The sequence below is a fragment of the Cebidichthys violaceus genome, unplaced genomic scaffold, assembly GCF_023349555.1.
Source record: "Cebidichthys violaceus isolate CVI_PGR_0920_01 unplaced genomic scaffold, fCebVio1.0.p SCAF_4, whole genome shotgun sequence".
Classification (NCBI taxonomy): domain Eukaryota; kingdom Metazoa; phylum Chordata; class Actinopteri; order Perciformes; family Stichaeidae; genus Cebidichthys; species Cebidichthys violaceus.
This window is the reverse complement of record NW_027176594.1, coordinates 13517962-13537661: the sequence shown is the minus strand read 5'-3', so window position 1 is coordinate 13537661 and position 19700 is coordinate 13517962. Positions and strand designations below refer to the sequence as shown.

The 19700-nt window shown below is 41.6% G+C and overlaps 1 protein-coding gene across 1 annotated transcript in view; it reads left to right on the top strand.

The window, feature by feature from the left end:
• The window catches only part of LOC137885482 (ankyrin-2-like), an 87183-nt gene that overhangs the window by 21898 nt on the left and 45585 nt on the right, over positions 1 to 19700 (top strand). The window contains exons 3-38 of the mRNA XM_068727782.1: positions 2856 to 2954; positions 3741 to 3839; positions 3953 to 4051; positions 4137 to 4322; positions 4712 to 4735; positions 5806 to 5904; positions 6329 to 6427; positions 7033 to 7131; positions 7277 to 7474; positions 7827 to 7925; positions 8045 to 8143; positions 8259 to 8357; positions 8549 to 8746; positions 8873 to 8971; positions 9138 to 9236; positions 9576 to 9773; positions 10040 to 10138; positions 10563 to 10661; positions 10747 to 10845; positions 10965 to 11063; positions 11197 to 11269; positions 12945 to 13071; positions 13213 to 13291; positions 13381 to 13484; positions 13834 to 13869; positions 14875 to 15099; positions 15247 to 15345; positions 15811 to 15965; positions 16218 to 16429; positions 16528 to 16735; positions 17016 to 17112; positions 17210 to 17438; positions 17829 to 17954; positions 18084 to 18206; positions 18315 to 18347; positions 18444 to 18465. Coding sequence (XP_068583883.1) covers positions 2856 to 2954; positions 3741 to 3839; positions 3953 to 4051; positions 4137 to 4322; positions 4712 to 4735; positions 5806 to 5904; positions 6329 to 6427; positions 7033 to 7131; positions 7277 to 7474; positions 7827 to 7925; positions 8045 to 8143; positions 8259 to 8357; positions 8549 to 8746; positions 8873 to 8971; positions 9138 to 9236; positions 9576 to 9773; positions 10040 to 10138; positions 10563 to 10661; positions 10747 to 10845; positions 10965 to 11063; positions 11197 to 11269; positions 12945 to 13071; positions 13213 to 13291; positions 13381 to 13484; positions 13834 to 13869; positions 14875 to 15099; positions 15247 to 15345; positions 15811 to 15965; positions 16218 to 16429; positions 16528 to 16735; positions 17016 to 17112; positions 17210 to 17438; positions 17829 to 17954; positions 18084 to 18206; positions 18315 to 18347; positions 18444 to 18465 — 4237 coding nt within the window. The remainder of the gene's footprint in view (positions 1 to 2855; positions 2955 to 3740; positions 3840 to 3952; positions 4052 to 4136; positions 4323 to 4711; positions 4736 to 5805; positions 5905 to 6328; positions 6428 to 7032; positions 7132 to 7276; positions 7475 to 7826; positions 7926 to 8044; positions 8144 to 8258; positions 8358 to 8548; positions 8747 to 8872; positions 8972 to 9137; positions 9237 to 9575; positions 9774 to 10039; positions 10139 to 10562; positions 10662 to 10746; positions 10846 to 10964; positions 11064 to 11196; positions 11270 to 12944; positions 13072 to 13212; positions 13292 to 13380; positions 13485 to 13833; positions 13870 to 14874; positions 15100 to 15246; positions 15346 to 15810; positions 15966 to 16217; positions 16430 to 16527; positions 16736 to 17015; positions 17113 to 17209; positions 17439 to 17828; positions 17955 to 18083; positions 18207 to 18314; positions 18348 to 18443; positions 18466 to 19700) is intronic.

Genomic DNA, 19700 nt, shown 5'->3' with positions numbered 1-19700 from the left:
GAGTTTGTCGACTCTCCTGGAATACATAACGGTTGAGATGTGATTGAAACTAGATAATAGGATTGCATAATTCTTGCTGTGTCAGTGAGTCCACCATTTCAGAAGTGATGGCTAAAGCGGAAGCGCAACTTTTTTGCAACGTTCAAACCGCAGCAAAGAGCTTCTAATCCCACATTTGGAGGTAGTTTCCTCCCTCTCCTTTTGGCACCACAGTGAAAATGCAATTTATGATTTACTGGAGTGATGACATTAGAAGCGTTGGCATTGTGACCTCACAAACCCGATGAATATTTCTCCAAGGGAGAGAATGACGAGCATCTCCAGCTCAGTGCAACCATACCCATCACCTGATGACTAGCGGTGGTGACGATGATGTCCGTGCTGAAAGGATTAGTCAGTCAATCGATCAGCTGATTTATGGACAACAATCTTGATGATTGACTAACTGTTTCAGAAGAAATGGTTAAAGATGTTTAAATGTGAAGATTTTGTTATTTTAAGATTTGCTGCTTCTGCCTATGTTCTTTATTATTGTAAATTACAATAGGGTTCTGTGAAATTGTGACCTCATGATACTATTATTATTTGGAAAATCAAATAGATTGATGATAAAAAAATAGGTTGTAACAGGATGAAATTTGTTTTAATTGTTGAAATAGCTCCTCAGATGACTCTGTCATTTGTGCTACAGTAAGTTAGCTTTCTTATTGGAGGCCTATTGTCGCTGGGCTGGGCGATAATTAAATATAATAAAATATCGCCTCTCAATGGAATCGAGATATCCTGATACACATTTACGTCGTCTGAATTGATAATAACAAGCTGACTCACATTTTATGAAAAATATGATCAATCTCTGTCTGCAGGTAAACATAGTCATTGTATAGCAAGAAATATATATTTATTTTTCCTCTATGATTTCACTTGAAACTGTCATGTTCATTTTGCACTAAAGTTCTTAATTAAATGAGAAAAAACGTTTCAAAAATAGGTTTTAGCATGTGGTTATTTCATATAGACTATTTATTTATTGAATGACCAGAAAAATTGCCATATCGAGATATGAAATGACCTACCTGGTGATAAAAGATGTTGACCATGTGGCCCAGCACCGATTGTCGCAAATACAATTATTCTATTTATTTTTTAGGAACTTTTTGCATTAAGACATATGGTGGCCCTCATTTTTACCCTTTTAAAGTCATGCCTGTGACACACTTGACCAGACACTCACTTACATACTTTGGCCTCTGATGAATGCCCACTTTTCTTTTTTCTTTTTGAAAGGTTGACATTTTCAGCAGCTTCTAAATTTGATCCATGTTTGTGTGTATGTGTGTTGTGTTCTACATAGCCTCTGTGACTGTGCAGAAACATGACACCCCTTTTGGCTGTTTGGCATTTGGCAACTCAGAGAGGGGGGGGTTAACTTATTTGTGTGCGTGCATGCGTGTTGTACGTGCACGAGGGAAGGAAGGCACAGCAATGATAGAGGTGTAAGCAACATAACGGCTCCTCTTATACATCAGTGCCAGGAGAGCTTTCAGAGCCAGGAGGCACAGTTCTTCTCTTCAACCCATCTGATAGAGTCTGTAAGGGGGGGAGAAGAAGGCAGAGAGACCCAGAAGCTTGGATCTAAACCAGGGGGTGGACGGAGGGGGGGAGTAGAGCAAGGAGGAAGGAGGAAGAGTGCCGCTGTTGATGGTTGGAGCTCCATCTCTTCTAAATCCAGCTTAAAGCACCATTTAAAAAGGCGGAAGATAAAAAAAGAAAAGAAGATGGAAAGAGATCAGGAAACCTGAACTAAAAACCAGGTCGCGGTTTAAGATACTCTCTTAGTTTCAGAGAGACACGGCGCAGAATGGACGAAGAGGAGGACGAGGTGAATCATCCTTCTCTTTGTGTGTTCATACGTGTCCATCTCAGAGGAAATGTGTTTCTGCATGCATTTGTGTAAAAATACACCAGCTGTGCTGCGACTGCCTGTCACTGTGAAACGTTTACGCTCTCCTCCTCTTGTGCCTCTCCCAGCGTGTAGCTCTGGCTGATGGATCTTTTGGCTTTTGATGTGTAATGTTCGCAGTAAACCTGCCTTGAGGAAAAAAATCAGCCATATTTTCTGTAACTGATACAGTACTTCTCTGGGTGACTGTGGCTCAGTGGGAAGGAGGGTCGTCTTTCAATCAGAGGGTTCGATCCCCGGCTCCGCTAGTCCACATTGATGTGTCCTTGGGCAAGACGCCTATCCCCCAAATTGCTCCTGTAGGCTGTGCCGTATGGGTGTAAATGTTAGATAGTCCTGATGGGCAGGTGGCACCTTGCAGTGTAGCCCCTGCCATCAGTGTGTGAATGGGTGAAAGATGTCATGTAGTGTCAAAGCGCTTTGAGTGGTCGTATGACTAGAAAGGAGCTGTACAAGTCCATTTACCATGCTCGTGTTTAAGTGGCTGGATGTTGATCTCCCAAAGCATTTTAGAAAAAGCATAATTTTTCCCTTTTCTTTTGTATTTTTGCAAATCATCCCACTGTAAGAATTTCTTTTATCAACATGTCATTTTTATTGTTTTTAAGTGCATATTTCACACACGATAAAAACATTTTGGGGATCCTTATGTTCCCATTATATATAACATTGTTCCATTGTGATTTTGACAGCTACACATTAACCTCTGCAGAGGTAATTCTACACCTCATAACAGTATGAAGTATCAAGACTTCTGCAACTTCACAGGCTTCACAAACGTAGTGTGCATACTTGCAATGTAATTGCACCGCTCCGTCACGCAACAATCACTTCGCCCTGTTTGTGTCCTCAAAGCCTTACGTTGGTGTTTCCTTTTTGTTTTTCTCTCCAGAACGGTCTGAACGCGCTGCATCTGGCAGCGAAGGAGGGACACAAGGATTTAGTGGAGGAGCTGTTGGAGAGAGGAGCGCCTGTCAACTCTCCCACCAAGGTACATGTTAATGTCACGTTAATTATTATCGACTTTACAGATGCTAACAGATCACAGTTTGATCTGTAGACATACATGGGGGAAGATCTGGGGGGAAAAAAGAAAGGAGGGCGGGATGATAGTGATAGCTGGGTGACAGATGGAGGAAGAGGGAGATGACGGGAAATAGTGCACGTGAGTGTCACTAATATATGGTGGTGTCAGTTCTACGAAAATCACTGCTTCTCTCTTGAACTGTGAAACTTGATTCGCAAGGGTGGTGGTGGACCTGAGGGTGATTTAAGAGGCAAGAGTTCCAACTTTTATACACTCACAATAAACTTGTCCAAGATGAATTCTTTCTTTCGAATTACGACAGCATTTTGAATCAATTTCGTCAAGTCACAGTCTTTACTGGAAAGGAGACGGAGGGATGAGAGCCAGTGCGAGGGTAAGCTACTTGGCAAGCTGTCCGTTATGTGCCTCTGTGGATTTCTAATGTGTCAGGCTTAACAACTAGCAACAGTAAACAGCCGCAAAAGAATCTGACACCCTGCTGCCCATGTCCTTGGATTGACATGAATTTGGGCTTTGGTGTTAATCAGTCAGTTAGTCTTAAAAATAAAAACGGATGCAAGATAACAACAAATGTCTTGTGTAGTAGCAATTTGCATAATTAGTTTTTTAAGAATGCAGAAAACATGTTTGCACCCCTTTCGAGCAGCTCTAAGGCCTTTATATCCACACAGGATGCACACTCGACTGGTGGCATTAACCCTGTCTTTTTCTTTTTTTTTATCTCTGCAGAAAGGAAACACTGCCCTCCATATTGCCTCATTGGCCGGGCAAAAAGAAGTAGTCCGACTACTGGTGAAGAGAGGAGCAGATGTCAACTCTCAGTCACAGGTGAGAAGCTTTGCAATCATCAAAAGCTATCAGATGATGCATTAGAGATGTGCAGAACATATGTACATTACATGTGTGTGCAAGTACGGGCATTTGTGCATTTGCCTCCACAGAATGGCTTCACTCCGCTCTACATGGCAGCCCAGGAGAACCACTTGGAGGTGGTGCGATACATGTTGGAAAATGAAGGGAACCAAAGCATTGCAACAGAGGTACGAATATCCCTGTTTTCCTTTGCTTTTCTCTAAATTGATTGTGTTCATTTTTCCTTGGTTGTTCCTTCTCCGCCTCCTCCAGGACGGCTTCACTCCACTGGCCATTGCTCTCCAGCAGGGCCACAACTCGGTGGTCTCCCTGCTGCTGGAGCACGACACCAAGGGCAAGGTCCGCCTCCCGGCCCTGCACATCGCCGCCCGCAAAGACGACACCAAGTCGGCCGCGCTGCTGCTCCAGAACGACCACAATGCCGACGTCCAGTCTAAGGTGAGGGAGGGGAGGAATTGACGGAGGGGGGAGAAAGAGTGGAGGCGGAGGGGAGAATAGGAACAGTAAGCATGGGAGAGTGCAATTACAAAGTGGGAGAGGGAAACAGGAAGTGTGTGGTAATGCATCTGACTGAATGGATGATTTTTCATGTCGACAGTTTTATTTTTTTTTATCGATTATTTACCTGCCGTTTAGGAATATGATCATATTAATCTGCTGAGCCTCTCTCAGAGGGCTTTGTTGTTTGCCTCCACGTCTTTTTCTTTTCTGTTTGTGTGACCTTATAAACTCACCCTGTGTTTTATGTGATTTTTGTGATAAGCCCCTTTCCCTAACAACCCTACAACCTATTCCTCCCCCTCTCTCTCTCTATGCGTCCCAACCAGATGATGGTCAATAGAACCACGGAGGTATACAGACTCTATCACCTCTTCATTTATTTCCCTTTTCGTCACTTTTCTGACCATCTTTCAGCTCTTTTGTCCTGGTCTTTCCCTCGTTTAGCGAGGACTTAAGATGTCCTGCATGTCAGAATTATGTGCTATTTAATATGAATGCATGCAGCTGACTATGCTGTACCACACACTCCTGCATGGCTGACAGCAAAAGGCATTGTGTTGTATCAACAGATCCCCAGAGAATGAAGTTTATTGCATTTCAATTATGTATTTATTTTATTTTTGAATCAATGAATCTCTCTCTATAAAATGTATTAGCCTTACAGATGTCGATACTTAAACAAAATCACCTTCCAATCACATTTTTCATTCACTGCTTTTTCTGTGCATAACCTGCAGCATGTGTACTTGATAGCACATTGAAAGCATTGTTTTTCCTCTCTGAAACACGTTGTTGATCTTTAAGTTAACTCTGTTTCTTAATTAAATTGCACCATGTCTATCAGAATGGGAAGGTAAGGAGTAAACCCACTTAACTGTGTAATGTAGATACTTATTTATACATGTGGCTCATATATAAATGTCCATTTGTCCGTCCAAGCAGATACACATAGTGTGTTGTTGCTTTGTGTTTCACTTTTTTGTGAAGTGCTTTGATTTTTTTTCACCACTTGTTTTGGGGGTTTTCTTAGCAAGCATGGCAGAATTACAGGGTTTTTTGCATGCATTATGTATTGCCTGTGCTATTTTGGGGGTATGCTAATTTTGTTATGCTCCTTCCTACACCAATGTGTGTAGTTTTCTTTTTTCAGCATGCCGCCTCATCGTTATACTGCATCAGTAGAGTCAGGTTTCTTTCTGGTAACAGATGAATCAGATCTTTCTCTCTTGCGTTCATTTATTCTTTCTGTCTTTCATCTCATTTCATCTTACTTTGCTCTTCTTTTGCAACGCTTACTTTTTTCCTCACCTGCTGTTTCAACCAATCTTGCATTTTCTTCCTTTTTTTTTGTCCTATTTTTCCTTTTCCTTTCCCTCTCACTCTCTCTTTCCCTTCCTCTCTCTTTGTCCGTCTCAAACAGAGTGGGTTCACCCCTCTGCACATCGCGGCTCACTATGGCAACGTGAATGTCTCCACCCTGTTGCTGAACAGAGGAGCCGCTGTGGACTTCACAGCCAGGGTATCGCCCCATTTTAACAAATCAAGACATTTTCTGTACTGCTGTCTATTAAAACTCAACGTTTGTGTTTCCACTTGAAGGTTTGCAAAGTAGTGTGTTTAACCTATATCATTTAACTTTCAATCTTAGCCTCTATTAACAGCTACTACCTAGCTAGCCTGTCAAAGGTTGCATTCTTGAGATCGGTCCATGAAGTTAGCTTAAGGTTCTTTTAGATACTTAGGTAGTAACTGTCTACCATTGATCTCTACTCAGAAGCAAAAAGATTAAAACCATGGAGACAATTATTAATACGGATTGTAGGACTTTCTCTGTGATGCAGAATTGTAATGGGATTTAAATATATTTACTGTGTAAGATGAATATTTGTGGTTTGGTTTCGTTCTCATAACTTTATTTTTTCTTTTCTTGCCTGCCCTGTCAGAATGGGATAACGCCTCTCCATGTGGCCTCCAAGAGAGGCAACACCAACATGGTGGCCCTGCTATTGGACCGAGGGGGTCAGATAGATGCTAAAACCAGGGTGAGACTTTTATTTAACGTCTGGACGTTAGCTCTTATTAAATAGTAATTATTCTGCAGCTTCCCCTTAATGACTGCTAAAAGGGACCGTTCACCCAAAATCAAAAATACATGTTTCCCTCTGACCTGTAGTGCTATTTAACAATCTAGATTGTTTAGGTGTGAGTTGCCTAGTTTTGGAGATGTCGGCCATAGAGATGACTGCCTTCTCTTGAATATATTAGGACTATATGGCACTCAGCTGTGGTTGATAAAATAGTTCCTACTTGAAACTTCTCACAACAAGGTCCTTGGATTTTCTTGATTAACCAGGTCATAATTTCTGTAAAAAGAATGTTTTTGAAATGTATTTTTAGCCCTTTGAGCATCTCATGTTGACTGCCATATACTGTAGTTCCATTATATTGGAGAGAAGGCAGACACCTCTACAGCTGATGTCTCTAAAACTAGGCCACTCACACAAAAGCGATCTATAAATAGATCTACAGGTAGGAGCGTAAATATGTAGTTTTGATTTTGGGGTGAACTGTCCCTTCAATAGAATCTACCAACCATTTGTCAAAACAGACAAATTGGAAGTGTATATTGTGTGTGATTGTCCCGCAGGACGGGCTGACGCCCCTACACTGTGCAGCCAGAAGTGGACATGACCCAGCAGTGGAAATTCTCCTGGAGAGAGGAGCTCCCATCTTAGCCAGAACCAAGGTAGTGTATGTGTAATTTCAGCTCCAGGATGCAGTTGTGCTGCAACGAAAAACCTCAGGCTTTCAGTAGTATTTCACTTGAAAAGCGCTTGTGTTTTTCCCCCTTTTGCTTCTCATCGTGCGTCGTCACTTTCCTCCTCACACAGAATGGACTGTCGCCGCTGCATATGTCGGCCCAGGGAGACCATGTAGAGTGTGTGAAGCTCCTGCTGCAGCACAAGGCACCAGTAGATGACGTCACACTGGACTACCTCACGGCGCTGCACGTCGCAGCTCACTGCGGCCACTACAGAGTCACCAAGCTTCTGCTGGACAAGAAGGCCAATCCTAATATCAGAGCTCTGGTAGGGGTTCACAAATATTACACATGTAGGTAGATGATACAGGGTTAGGGAATGATTCCTATAATACCATGTCAAATGAATTCAAACAAAAGAAAATGGCACAATTCTCCTTCGTAAGACATGAGACCATTACCCAACAGTGGAAGAGAAGTCATACGGTCATACTGTAAATTTAGTGATCATTTACCAGTATACATTTCATTCATTCTTCATTACTTACTATGTAAATACTCCTGACAAGTGCCAAATCACCTGTAAGAATCAGATAAAGGGGCAATAGTAAAGTTAAACTACATTTCCTTCTCCGTGGATGTAGTATTTATCAGTTTCTCTTCCGCTCTCTCTCTACCAGAATGGTTTCACTCCTCTCCATATCGCTTGTAAGAAGAACAGGGTGAAGGTGATGGAACTGTTGGTCAAATATGGAGCCTCCATTCAGGCCATTACTGAGGTGAGACACTCTGTGGGCCGCGTCTCAGACCAGCACCTGTAAATATGGATCACTTTAAATGTATGGAACTTTGCATTTTATGCTCATCTTTCTGTCTCTCTCTCGCTCTGTCTTTCTAGTCTGGTCTGACGCCCATCCATGTAGCTGCCTTCATGGGCCACCTCAACATCGTTTTACTTCTGCTGCAAAATGGAGCATCTCCTGACGTCCGTAACATTGTGAGTACTGACAAAGTTTGTTCAGCTCTCTGTAGTCAGAAACCCTCATATGGCATAAAGCAAACAGCATTTTCAGTATCTTAATGCTCATAAACATTTTGTCTTTGCATACCAGCGTGGTGAGACAGCTCTCCACATGGCAGCACGAGCAGGTCAGATGGAAGTGGTTCGATGTTTGCTGAGGAACGGAGCGCTGGTGGATGCCATAGCCAGGGTGAGTCAGCTGTGGCATCATCAGAGTTAATCACTCTTTCCTTCTGTTTATCGCAGACAAGCAATATTTCATCCACCGAGTTACATACACATACTCATGGGTCACGTCGCCTGTCTCGGCTCCGGCTGCTGTCTTTCCTAATACAACTGCCTCGACCCGTCTCTCTCTGCCATCTCATCCCTCAACCACAGGAGGACCAGACCCCCCTCCACATATCGTCCCGTCTGGGGAAAACCGATATTGTCCAGCTGCTGCTGCAGCACATGGCTCACCCAGACGCCGCCACCACTAACGGCTACACTCCCCTCCACATCTCAGCCAGGGAGGGCCAGGTCGAGACCGCTGCCGTGCTGCTGGAGGCCGGAGCCTCACACTCGCTGGCCACGAAGGTGAACACGCACAAAAAAAAAAAAATTCAAGATTCTTACACAGACTCACAAATATCCAGTTAAACATTAAACAGTTTGGACTTGCAGGTTTGAAACAAACCTCTTCCTCCTTTTTCCCCTCCACAGAAAGGATTCACTCCATTACATGTAGCAGCTAAGTATGGAAGCCTCGATGTAGCAAAACTTCTCCTTCAACGCAAAGCTCTCCCTGACGATGCCGGCAAGGTAAATCTGGATTATTTCTACACGTTGTTTAAATAGAGACAAAGTGTGTGGTTATTCCAGGGCTGTTGTGTCACTGAAATAGAATACAACTGTTGTAAGCAGGAGGACAAAACTCTACAAAATCAGCAAGGTTTCATTCATTTAATCAAAGTCCTGCCTCTTACAGAATGGCTTGACTCCGCTACATGTGGCAGCTCATTATGACAACCAAGAAGTAGCACTGCTGCTGCTGGATAAAGGGGCGTCGCCTTATGCCACTGCAAAGGTTAGTACTTCAGACACTCTCACAATGTGTGCTGCATTCTGCCGTCGCAGTTATTTTGTGATCAAGCACTGGACTTTACTTTTAGTTTGAACCCTTTTCTTCAGCTTACCTCAAGATCTTGTCGAGGATTTTGCATTGTAGTTGTGATACGAAGAGCTTCAGAGTGACGCTGAGAAGTCCTTAGATTTTTAAGAGCTGATACCAAAACCTGAGACATTCTTGATGTTTTAGATTTTAGCTGCACCTGCTGTTTTAAGCCACGGTTTATAGGGTGAATTTTGAACCCATATGGAGTGATGTTGTTACAGCACCTAACTGTTCACCCTCCTACCTCTCCAGAACGGCTACACTCCTCTCCACATTGCCGCCAAAAAGAACCAGACGAACATTGCGTTGGCGCTGCTGCAGTACGGAGCGGAGACCAACGTTCTGACCAAGCAGGGAGTCAGCCCTCTGCACCTGGCGGCCCAGGAAGGACACGCTGAGATGGCCAGCCTGCTGCTGGGCAAAGGAGCTCACGCCAACACAGCCACCAAGGTCGCACACAAACACACACATGTGTTAATACTTCTGTCAGACACTTGTTTTGGACACAAGCCCATCAGTTCTCCCATTTTCACAGGACATAAGCAGAGAAACGCATGTTATAAATCTTGCAACCATTGAGAATATGCGACAGGGATTGAGTTACAGGTTTTTTTGTCTTGGCCCAATAACTGCATGTAGGATTTACAAATCAAGTGATTCACCCAAGTAGTTAGACACAAAGACAGTAAGGTAACTCTGTGCTTTGTATGTTACAGACCGGATTGACGCCTTTGCATCTCGCAGCCCAAGAGGACAGAGTCAGCGCAGCAGAAGTGCTGGCCAAACATGATGCCAACTTGGATCAGCAAACTAAGGTACAAACACACATACACTTGAATTTAAACACTAATTACTAATGATGTGATTATACAGAAGTGGAGACAAAGATTAAACCTTTTTTTTTTTTTTAAACGTGTCCTAGAATATCATTCTATATCATTGTTATACACGCTGGCTATTTAATGGGCATGCCCCAGGTGTGTTCTGTAACTTAATTTGTATGCATTTAGTGTATGTCGTTGTGTTTACTGGCTACTTTTACAGTAAATGTAAGGAATCTCAACACAAATTCAGCATGTCTGCCACCTGCTGGCTCATTAAGAGTTCTACGCTTTCATGTCCGTTTGTCGCTCTATATACACAGCTACTCCACAAACAAGTAAAACGAAGCAGGTACATTTGGAAAGAACTATTTTTTTTAACCTTTTTATGTCCACATCCTCTCTACTACTTCTTCAGCTCGGATATACCCCTCTGATAGTGGCCTGTCACTATGGAAACGCCAAGATGGTGAACTTCCTGTTACAGCAAGGTGCCAGTGTCAACGCCAAAACCAAGGTAGAGTTTGAATGTCAAACTCGAAGTTTCAGAGTGCTGATCATTTTAAAATCTGTGTTCAGTGATACGATCTTTCGCTCTATAGAATGGATACACACCCCTTCACCAAGCAGCACAACAAGGGAATACACACATCATCAATATGTTGCTACAACATGGCGCCAAGCCCAACGCTACTACAGTGGTAAGAACAAAAGCATATATCTCTTCACTTTAATAGGCAATAAGCAAAAAAAAAAGAAAAGAAAGAGGGATCTCTCTTTTATGTCACATGAAAACTCTCTCTCTCTTTCTTCTTGTTAGAATGGAAACACTGCTCTGTCTATTGCCAGACGTCTGGGTTACATCTCTGTAGTGGACACACTGAAAGTTGTCACTGAGGAGGTCATCACTACCACAACGGTAAGCTTGTGGTACCTTTGGACTCCAGATGTGGAACCAGCAGGTTTTGTCTGAAATTTCCCAGAAAAACGAATTAACTTTTCTCTATTTTGGTTGTCTCCTTCCCCATGACTGTGGATGGTAATCATGTCAGACGGTCACAGAGAAACACAAGCTCAATGTTCCTGAGACCATGACTGAGATCCTTGATGTGTCTGATGAAGAAGGTGAGTTACTTGATACAAAAAAGAAAAAAGAACGTCCTGTTTACAGACAAAGGGACTGGCAACCTTTTTTAGGCTACTCCTATCATCAGATACTATAACTCAAAGCTGACCTTGGATCGTTCCCTTTGTTCAGTAGTCATGAATAGTTGTGTATTGTGGGTGATGTAGTTGTGCAGCCATGGGTCTAAAAGCTGTATGTTTCATAGCTTTGAGGCTGGAAGACGAGCCATTATCTGAGATGTCTGTGGAGCTGGAAGGTATAGCAAAATGTCTTCCCTGCTCCGTTAGCCTGGTGTGGACTTTATTTTTGTTATTGTAACCAATTGGTGTGATCATATTGGTATAGTGTGCAGTAATGCATTAGCTTTTTGCTAAAACCATGAATTTTGTCTCCAATCTTTTACTCAAAATCCATGAGAGTCTATGCACTTAATATGTCTGAATTTTATTGTTGTGCAGTTTATATATCAGATTTTAAATAAGCAGAACTTCCTTGATCTAACTTTGTTGATTGTGTTTGAATGCAATGGTGGAAACTAACTGCATGGCTATGAACATAACAGTTGTGATAATTATGGATAATTGAGGAATGCACGGTTTAGTAATGCTGACCTATGCAAGTCATTGTCCACAAGGCTGTTAAATCTTCAGAACCTTTCACAAAAGCGATTTGCGAGCTCAGAAGCAAAAAATGTAAAGCCAATGGAAGTGCCTTAAACTGCATTCTTTCTAATGGCCATCAGGGGGCGACTCCTCTGGTTGCAAAAAGAAGTCAGATTGTATAGAAGTCTATGAGAAAATGACTCTACTTCTCTCTTGATTTATTACCTCAGTAAACATTGTAAACATGAGTTTATGGTCTCAATCTCTATATATTATGTATTGAAGAAAGTCTTCTTCAATACAGCATAATGTTCACTTAGTAAATTATGGTTAATTATATGGTGGCCGTGGCTCATTGGGTAGAGTTCGATCCTCGGCTGCTACGAGTCCTGTGCCAAAGTGTCCCTGTCACTGAACCCCTAACCGCTCCCCGGGCGCTTCTCAGGTGCAGCCCATTTCGAGTCAAATAAAGCAGGGTATGTTTAGGTCGTGGTTACCTTGTGATTGATAGGTCGCTACCACGGCGTTGTCTAGTCCAGGAGTTGTCTGTGTTTTTGTCTTACAACGTTAAGCCTTTCACAGTGTGTTTTCAGTTCATGAAAGTTAATTGTGACCGTTTTGGTTGTCTAACAATGTCTTATTTAGCATTTGGTTGTACTTAGCTCCACCCTTTCGTGCCATTTCTGGTTGCAAAAAGTAAAAGTGGCAATGACCAAAATGCTGAACTGGAGGCCGTCCACAAACCAATGGGGTCGTGGGCTAACAAATTGCAGATGCATTTGCGAGTCCTACTACAGGACTCTAATGATTGTCTTTTCAGTATGGTTTATTCTGAGGGGTGAAACGTGTCAAAGTAAGCAAGGATAAAATAATTTAACGTTTCACCTAGTATGTTGCAAATTTGGTGAAAATAGCCCCGAGACTGGAAGTTCTCACATGATTCAATGAGAGATGGAAAAGACAAACAGCGTGATTTCATAAAAGAGCCAAAGGTCCCTGGTCAGGTGGACTATTTAAGTTCTGCATAAAGATTAATTTCATTTTATCTATGCTTCTCGTCTTTGTTTCCCAGGTGAGGACACTATGACAGGTGATGGAGGGGAGTACCTGAGAGCGGAGGATCTCAGAGAGCTGGGAGATGACTCTCTGCCGGGACACTACCTGGACAGCTTCAGCTACATGAGCCACAACCTGGACAGGTCTCGAACAACACACACATACTCACACTTAAAAAAAAACCCTAATAAATGACAGCACACATGTAGAGCAGGTGCCAACCTGCCATGATGCACATGCCTAAAAAGACAAATGCATACAAATCCAACCTGCTTTTCCAACAGGCCGCAGCACACTCCCATTCACCAAAGTTTCTGTCAGAGAGACGGAGTTCTCATCGAAGACATGCTTACAAGCCACCAGGTGAGGACAAAGCAATCAAAAAGTGTACTGTTTACTCTAGAATATTTCTTTTTTTTGTGACCCAAACTGGCCTGCTTGTCACTCTGTAGGTGTCGGCGCTGTCTAGAGAACACGATAAGGACTCGTTCCGACTGAGCTGGGGTGCTGAGCACCTTGATAATGTGGTGCTGTCCTCCAGTCTGCTACACTCTGGGTATACACACACACATTCACACTGTTTCTTAGTGTATAAGTGACATGAAAGATGTTCATTTATTTTTTAATTAGAGACTCCATCTGTTCACTATCTAGAGTATATGAGTCACCTCTGAATCATTATTTTTCACTCCTTCACGTCTGTTTTCTACACTCTTCTACTTTTTTTTTGCTGCTGTGTCTTTTTCTGTCTCTGGTCTGGTTTCTCTCACTTTTACTTATTCTTTATTCTCTTTTTCTCCTTTTGTTTGTTCTGTTGCCTCTTTGTGCACTTTCTTGTCTTGGCTGTGTCTGTGATTGTGTCTGTGATTGTGTGTGTGTATTTGTTTGTTGTATTCTGCTTCTAGCCGTTCCTCTCCGTGCCTAGACCATGACAACAGCAGGTGATACTCTTTATTCTTTATTTTGGCTACTCTCTCTTTCTTCTCTCCTCGGTGCCCGTACTTTTTTTTCTCATTCACTGTTAAATGATCTTATCTTTTCCATCCTATCTGTCTGCATGAATTCATAATGCACGACTTTACATTTCCAGAGTTCAGGTTTTGTTGACTAGAGATCTTCTAACCAAGTTTTTTGTATCCTTGATGCATATCTGACTCCTTTTAATCTTGCGCATCTGCTGATACAGAGACCTAATATACTATTCATATTTTTTTACCTTATATAATAGCACTGTATGTTGAGAATAACGTAGGACAGCGGGGCTTTCTTGACAGCGGGATCTTAATGTGATAGCCCTTAAAGAATAAGGCTGGTATTACTCTTTGTTTTTCTTATAGTCAACAAATCCCATGAAAGGGTTGAGTTTTCTGCCCTGTCTGTAGCACAAAACTAGCCCATTTCTCCCTACTGAAGACTTTAAAAACTGTTCACAAATATATAGTTTCATTTTTTTAATTTCCTAAAACAGCAAATGTTACTCAAGCAGGAGTAAAGCACTGATCTTGCAATTTTACTCTAGACATCTTTAAGTTAATGTATGTTAACATTTCATATACAGCAACCTTGACTATTACTGTGAGCACTTGCTTGCCTGAAGATGCCTAATATTTGATACATATTTGCTCCTTAAAACACAAGATTATCCAGAAATAATCTTGTTCAATGCCCTCTTTGCTTGCTGGCTTGCAAATCAAATGCAAATGAAACTGGAAAGACAACGGGCTGGAATGAAATGGAATCTGCTGCAATATGCTTGTTGTTATATCAAAACTGAATGGTGTCATGAAGATAGTTCCTTCTTAATGTAATGGCATTTGCTTTGTCTGCATGGAGGCTCATGATCAACAGATTTAACATCTGTGGCAGAAGTGTTGCATTTATTAATAACCACCGATCTTAAAAAGAAAAACAATTATTGGATTTCTTGCCGGACCCTTTTTTCTCAGCTTCCTGGTCAGCTTCATGGTAGATGCCAGGGGCGGGGCCATGCGTGGTTGCCGTCACAACGGTCTGCGAATCATTGTCCCACCAAGAAAGTGTTCTGCACCCACGCGGGTGACATGCAGGCTGGTGAAGAGACACCGTCTGGCCTCCATGCCCCCTATGGTGGAGGGTGAGGGGCTGGCTGGTCGCATCATCGAAGTGGGACCCACTGGAGCCCAGTTCCTGGGGTAAGTGTGTGTTTGAGTGTCTGTACTACACGTGTGTGTGTGTGTGTGTGTGTGTGTGTGTGTTTTCTTGTGTAAGTGTGTCTACACTGTTGTGTGGTGTGTTCATATTTTCTTCTTCATTCCCCCTCTGTGCTGCGCATGGATCAGTAAGCTCCACCTTCCCACAGCTCCGCCCCCTCTAAATGAGGGCGAGAGCCTGGTCAGTCGTATCCTGCAGCTGGGTCCTCCAGGAACCAAGTTCCTCGGGTAGGACCATGGTTGGGGAACACCCTACCGGAAGTGGTTACATACTCACCCATATTTTTCCACCGTGTCCACCTGAGATCTTTTTATTATTTACTATAAAAGTGCAAGCCTTTGTCTGAAATCCCCCTACCCGTTGCCTTGTGTTGTTGCGTTATCCCCATGCTTTTCCTCCATAGTACCTATCACCACACTAGTTGGATTCTGCTCCTGATGTAGAATTGATTTTCTCGTTGTGTTTGAATATTTTTCAAATATCTTTTTCATTTATTTATGGTTTACTAGGCATGAAATGCACCTTGTGTTTTGAAACTCAAATTTGAATCCTGTGTTCTTTTTTGTTTAGTTTTTTTCTTTTCTTGCATAAATCAACCCAGACATCCATATTATCTCCGATAAAGCCACCACATACTTTCAAGTCCAATTTGTGTTTCCAATTTTGTGATTTTACCTTGTCACCATTTTTAGGCCCGTGATTGTAGAGATCCCCCATTTTGCAGCCCTGCGGGGAACAGAGAGAGAGCTGGTGATCTTGAGGAGTGAGACAGGGGAGAGCTGGAGGGAACACCACTGTGACTTCACCGAAGAGGAGCTGAACCAGATACTTAATGGCATGGATGAAAGTACGGGATCTTATGTAGACTGGGATGCTAATCAAGGGTTGTTGATATATCTTGCATCACAGCATTTTTTGATGCAAACAATACATGAAAACACAGCAGCAGAGAAGCCACAATATGATAACATGAAGCCATGAGGAACTAATGATTGAAGGAAAAACTGCAACACCTTTACACTTGAAACTTCATTCTCCAAATTTCACACAATTGACCGCTCATGTAGTATTTTATTCTCAATATTTCTACTCTTCACAGAACTTGATTCTCCTGAGGAGCTTGAAAAGAAAAGAATATGCCGCATCATCACCCGAGACTTTCCGCAGTATTTTGCGGTGGTATCACGGATAAAGCAGGACAGTCATTTGATTGGACCAGAGGGCGGGGTCCTCAGTAGCACTCTCGTGCCCCAGGTCCAGGCTGTCTTCCCCGAGGGAGCCCTCACCAAAAAGATCAGAGTTGGGTTACAGGTATGTACAGTGCATATTTCTTAGCCAGACACGAGTCAAATGTTCAAAGTTATGACAACCGATAAAGTTATGTTGATACGCATTACACGTTGTCCCAGGCTCAGCCCATTGATGTCGAGGTGGTGAGAAAGATTCTGGGTAACAAAGCCACATTCAGCTCAATTGTCACATTGGAGCCAAGAAGGAGGAAGTTCCACAAGCCGATCACGATGACAATCCCTATTCCCAAGAGCTCCAATAGTGACGGGCCAAGTGGAGTGTACAGTGGGGAGACCCCCACCTTACGTTTGCTTTGCAGCATTACAGGTATCGGAATAATCAATCAGCAAACAATAAAAATATTAAATAAATAAAAGCATTTTCAGCTATCACTAGTTTGTGGTAGTGTAGGACAGTCAAAATATACTCAAAATGTTACCTCTGTATTCTAATGTTTTCCAGTGCAATGTAAAATGACTGTCATTTGGGCCTTTTCCATCAATGCATGCTTAGATCCAGAAATCCTGTCATTTTTGTTTTCTATAAATGCAAAAAAAAGTGAACCAATCTGACAGGTTGAGGAACAAATCATGGGTCTGTGTTTCAGGTGGAACAACTCCCGCCCAATGGGAGGACATAACCGGCTCCACGCCTCTCACCTTTGTTAACCAATGTGTGTCCTTCACCACAAACGTGTCGGCGAGGTAAATTCTCCCTATGTTTTTAAAGTGTCCGTCACATCGAAGCTTAACACTTTCTTGATGTAGGTGATTTGACTAAATATGTCCGTCATATTCCTAGGTTCTGGCTGATAGACTGCAGACAGATCCAGGAGTCTGTTAGCTTTGGCTCTCAGCTGTACAGAGAAATCATCTGTGTTCCATACATGGCCAAGTTTGTCATCTTTGCCAAGACACTGGACCCCATTGAGGCCCGTCTGCGCTGTTTCTGCATGACGGACGACAAGATGGACAAGACCCTAGAGCAGCAAGAGAACTTCACTGAAGTTGCCCGGAGCCGAGATGTTGAGGTGGGAAATAAATAAGAAGAGGGGAAAGTGTGAGAAAGGATTTATGTAGGGTATAACAAAGGATAGAAGTGTGAGAAAGGATTCCTCGAGGGTATAAAGAAGGATAGAAGTGTATGAAATGATTCCTTGAGGATATAGAGAAGGATAGAAGTGTGAGAAAAGATTCCTCGAGGATATAAAGAAGGAAAGAAGCATATTGTGGAATAAGTGCACTGGATAGTGAAGAGTGGGTGTTAGGGACTCAAAAAGAGGTTAGTGCAGACACAGCCTACCAACTGGTTCTTACTAATACATTTCATGTCCTTTAAAAATCCTGACAACACTGTTTGAGATTTGAGGACTTTAATGGTTTGTTTGAATCAAGAAAACGGCTCTCATATCTCCATACAGGTGCTGGAAGGAAAACCCATATTTGCAGACTGCTTTGGAAACCTGGTGCCTCTAACCAAGAGTGGACAGCACCATGTATTTAGCTTCTTTGCCTTCAAAGAGAACAGACTGGCCCTCTTCATCAAAGTATGACTCAACATTGGATAAAAATGTCTGAAATTTCTACTTATTTACTCAGAGATTCAGAAACGATGATATCTGTATATGAAAATATATGTAATTAATGGGCTGAATTGTTGTTTAATTATTGGACAGATTAGAGACACAGCACAGGAGCCATGTGGTCGCTTGTCCTTCACCAAGGAACCACGCACATATCGTACACTAAACCACAATGCTATCTGCAACCTTAACATCACTCTTCCAACATACTCAAAGGTTAGTTTTAATACATCTCAAGTTGTATTTACATAACAATAGTACATCATTTTTTGTTTCATTGTGTAACTGCATTGTTTCCTTTCTCTGTTTTATTCTTCTCTTCAGGAGTCTGATTCAGACCAAGATGCAGATGATGAGGTAAATACAATTTCTTGATACAGTACCCCCAACAAAGGAAAAAAGATGTCATAATTAGGTTGTAGCTAACTATGCTTTTTTTATCTTTTTTTGCAGAGCGAGAGAAGTGACAAGAAATGTAAGCTGAACTCTTGTTTTGTGTCTCATGTGTTAAACATTTTTAGAATTTTGTGATTTATTTTCACAAATCTTTCAGAAATAGACCCATTAATTTGAGACATTTTGCAATCCATGTTTCAATGGTTGCTGTGTCTGTACTGAGGGTGCCACTATATACTTATTATATGAATAGTTTGTCAAGTACAACACAATCTAAATTGGAGTCACATCACATAAGATCATAAAGGTTGTAAAGTATTAGTTTAGAAATATTTACACCTGTATGTGCTAAGAAATGCACTGATTGATAGGGTTAGAGTTATGTGGAGGGTATGTTACTTTCCATTTGGATTAACCCTGCTCTCTTATTTTGCTCTACTAACACTGTGTATTGTTACGTGTTTGTTACTGAAAGCTATGCTATGGCTGATGTACTCTGCATTTCCCTCACTCCAAATCCCACTGACTTTCTCCCACCCATAACATTTTCTATATAACCTTTTTTTTTTGTCATAAATGAAGGTCAAAATAATACTTTTTATTCAAATCCACTTCAAATTGCTTTGAAGGTATTCATGTTAAAATGTCATCTTATCTTGAAAATAATTTTGTTTTGTGGTAATAATATGCAGTATGAAAACAGTATGAAAAGTATTCATTTTGACCACTCATTTTCTCTCATCCCATTCATTTAACATTTTTACCAGTGGCCCGTTGAGAAACTGTTGTTTTGTACAGAAATAATTAAAAGAAATAATTTTGTTTGTTATTTTTAAAGTGCGTTAATTTATTGCTGATTAATTTTTCATTATCACTCATTTTGTATGAATTTGGCCACTACTTTCATTTACCAACATTCCTGAGTTGCTTTCACTTATTCATCGAGTTGCATTACAAATCAAATCCCTATTCACGTTTTTACATGATTGATATTTTAAGTCACTGCTTCTTTTCTGTAGTTGAACTAATAGTGTAATAATGTCGCAAAACAGTAGTTAATTACCATATAACATAATTTACTTATTTGTAAGGAAAGTATTTTACTTTCCTTACAAATATGAATTATTGAAAACTTTAAAACTGAGTAACCTGTAACAAAGACTATATTGCTTGATATTATTAACTTACTTTACACCTCCTTCTATTAAACACCCTATTATTTGTTTATATTCAAAGTTAATTGTGCTTTCTATGTTTTAAAACTGTAATGTTATAGCAGGCATGACTCTTCATGTCAGCAACAATCTTGAGAAG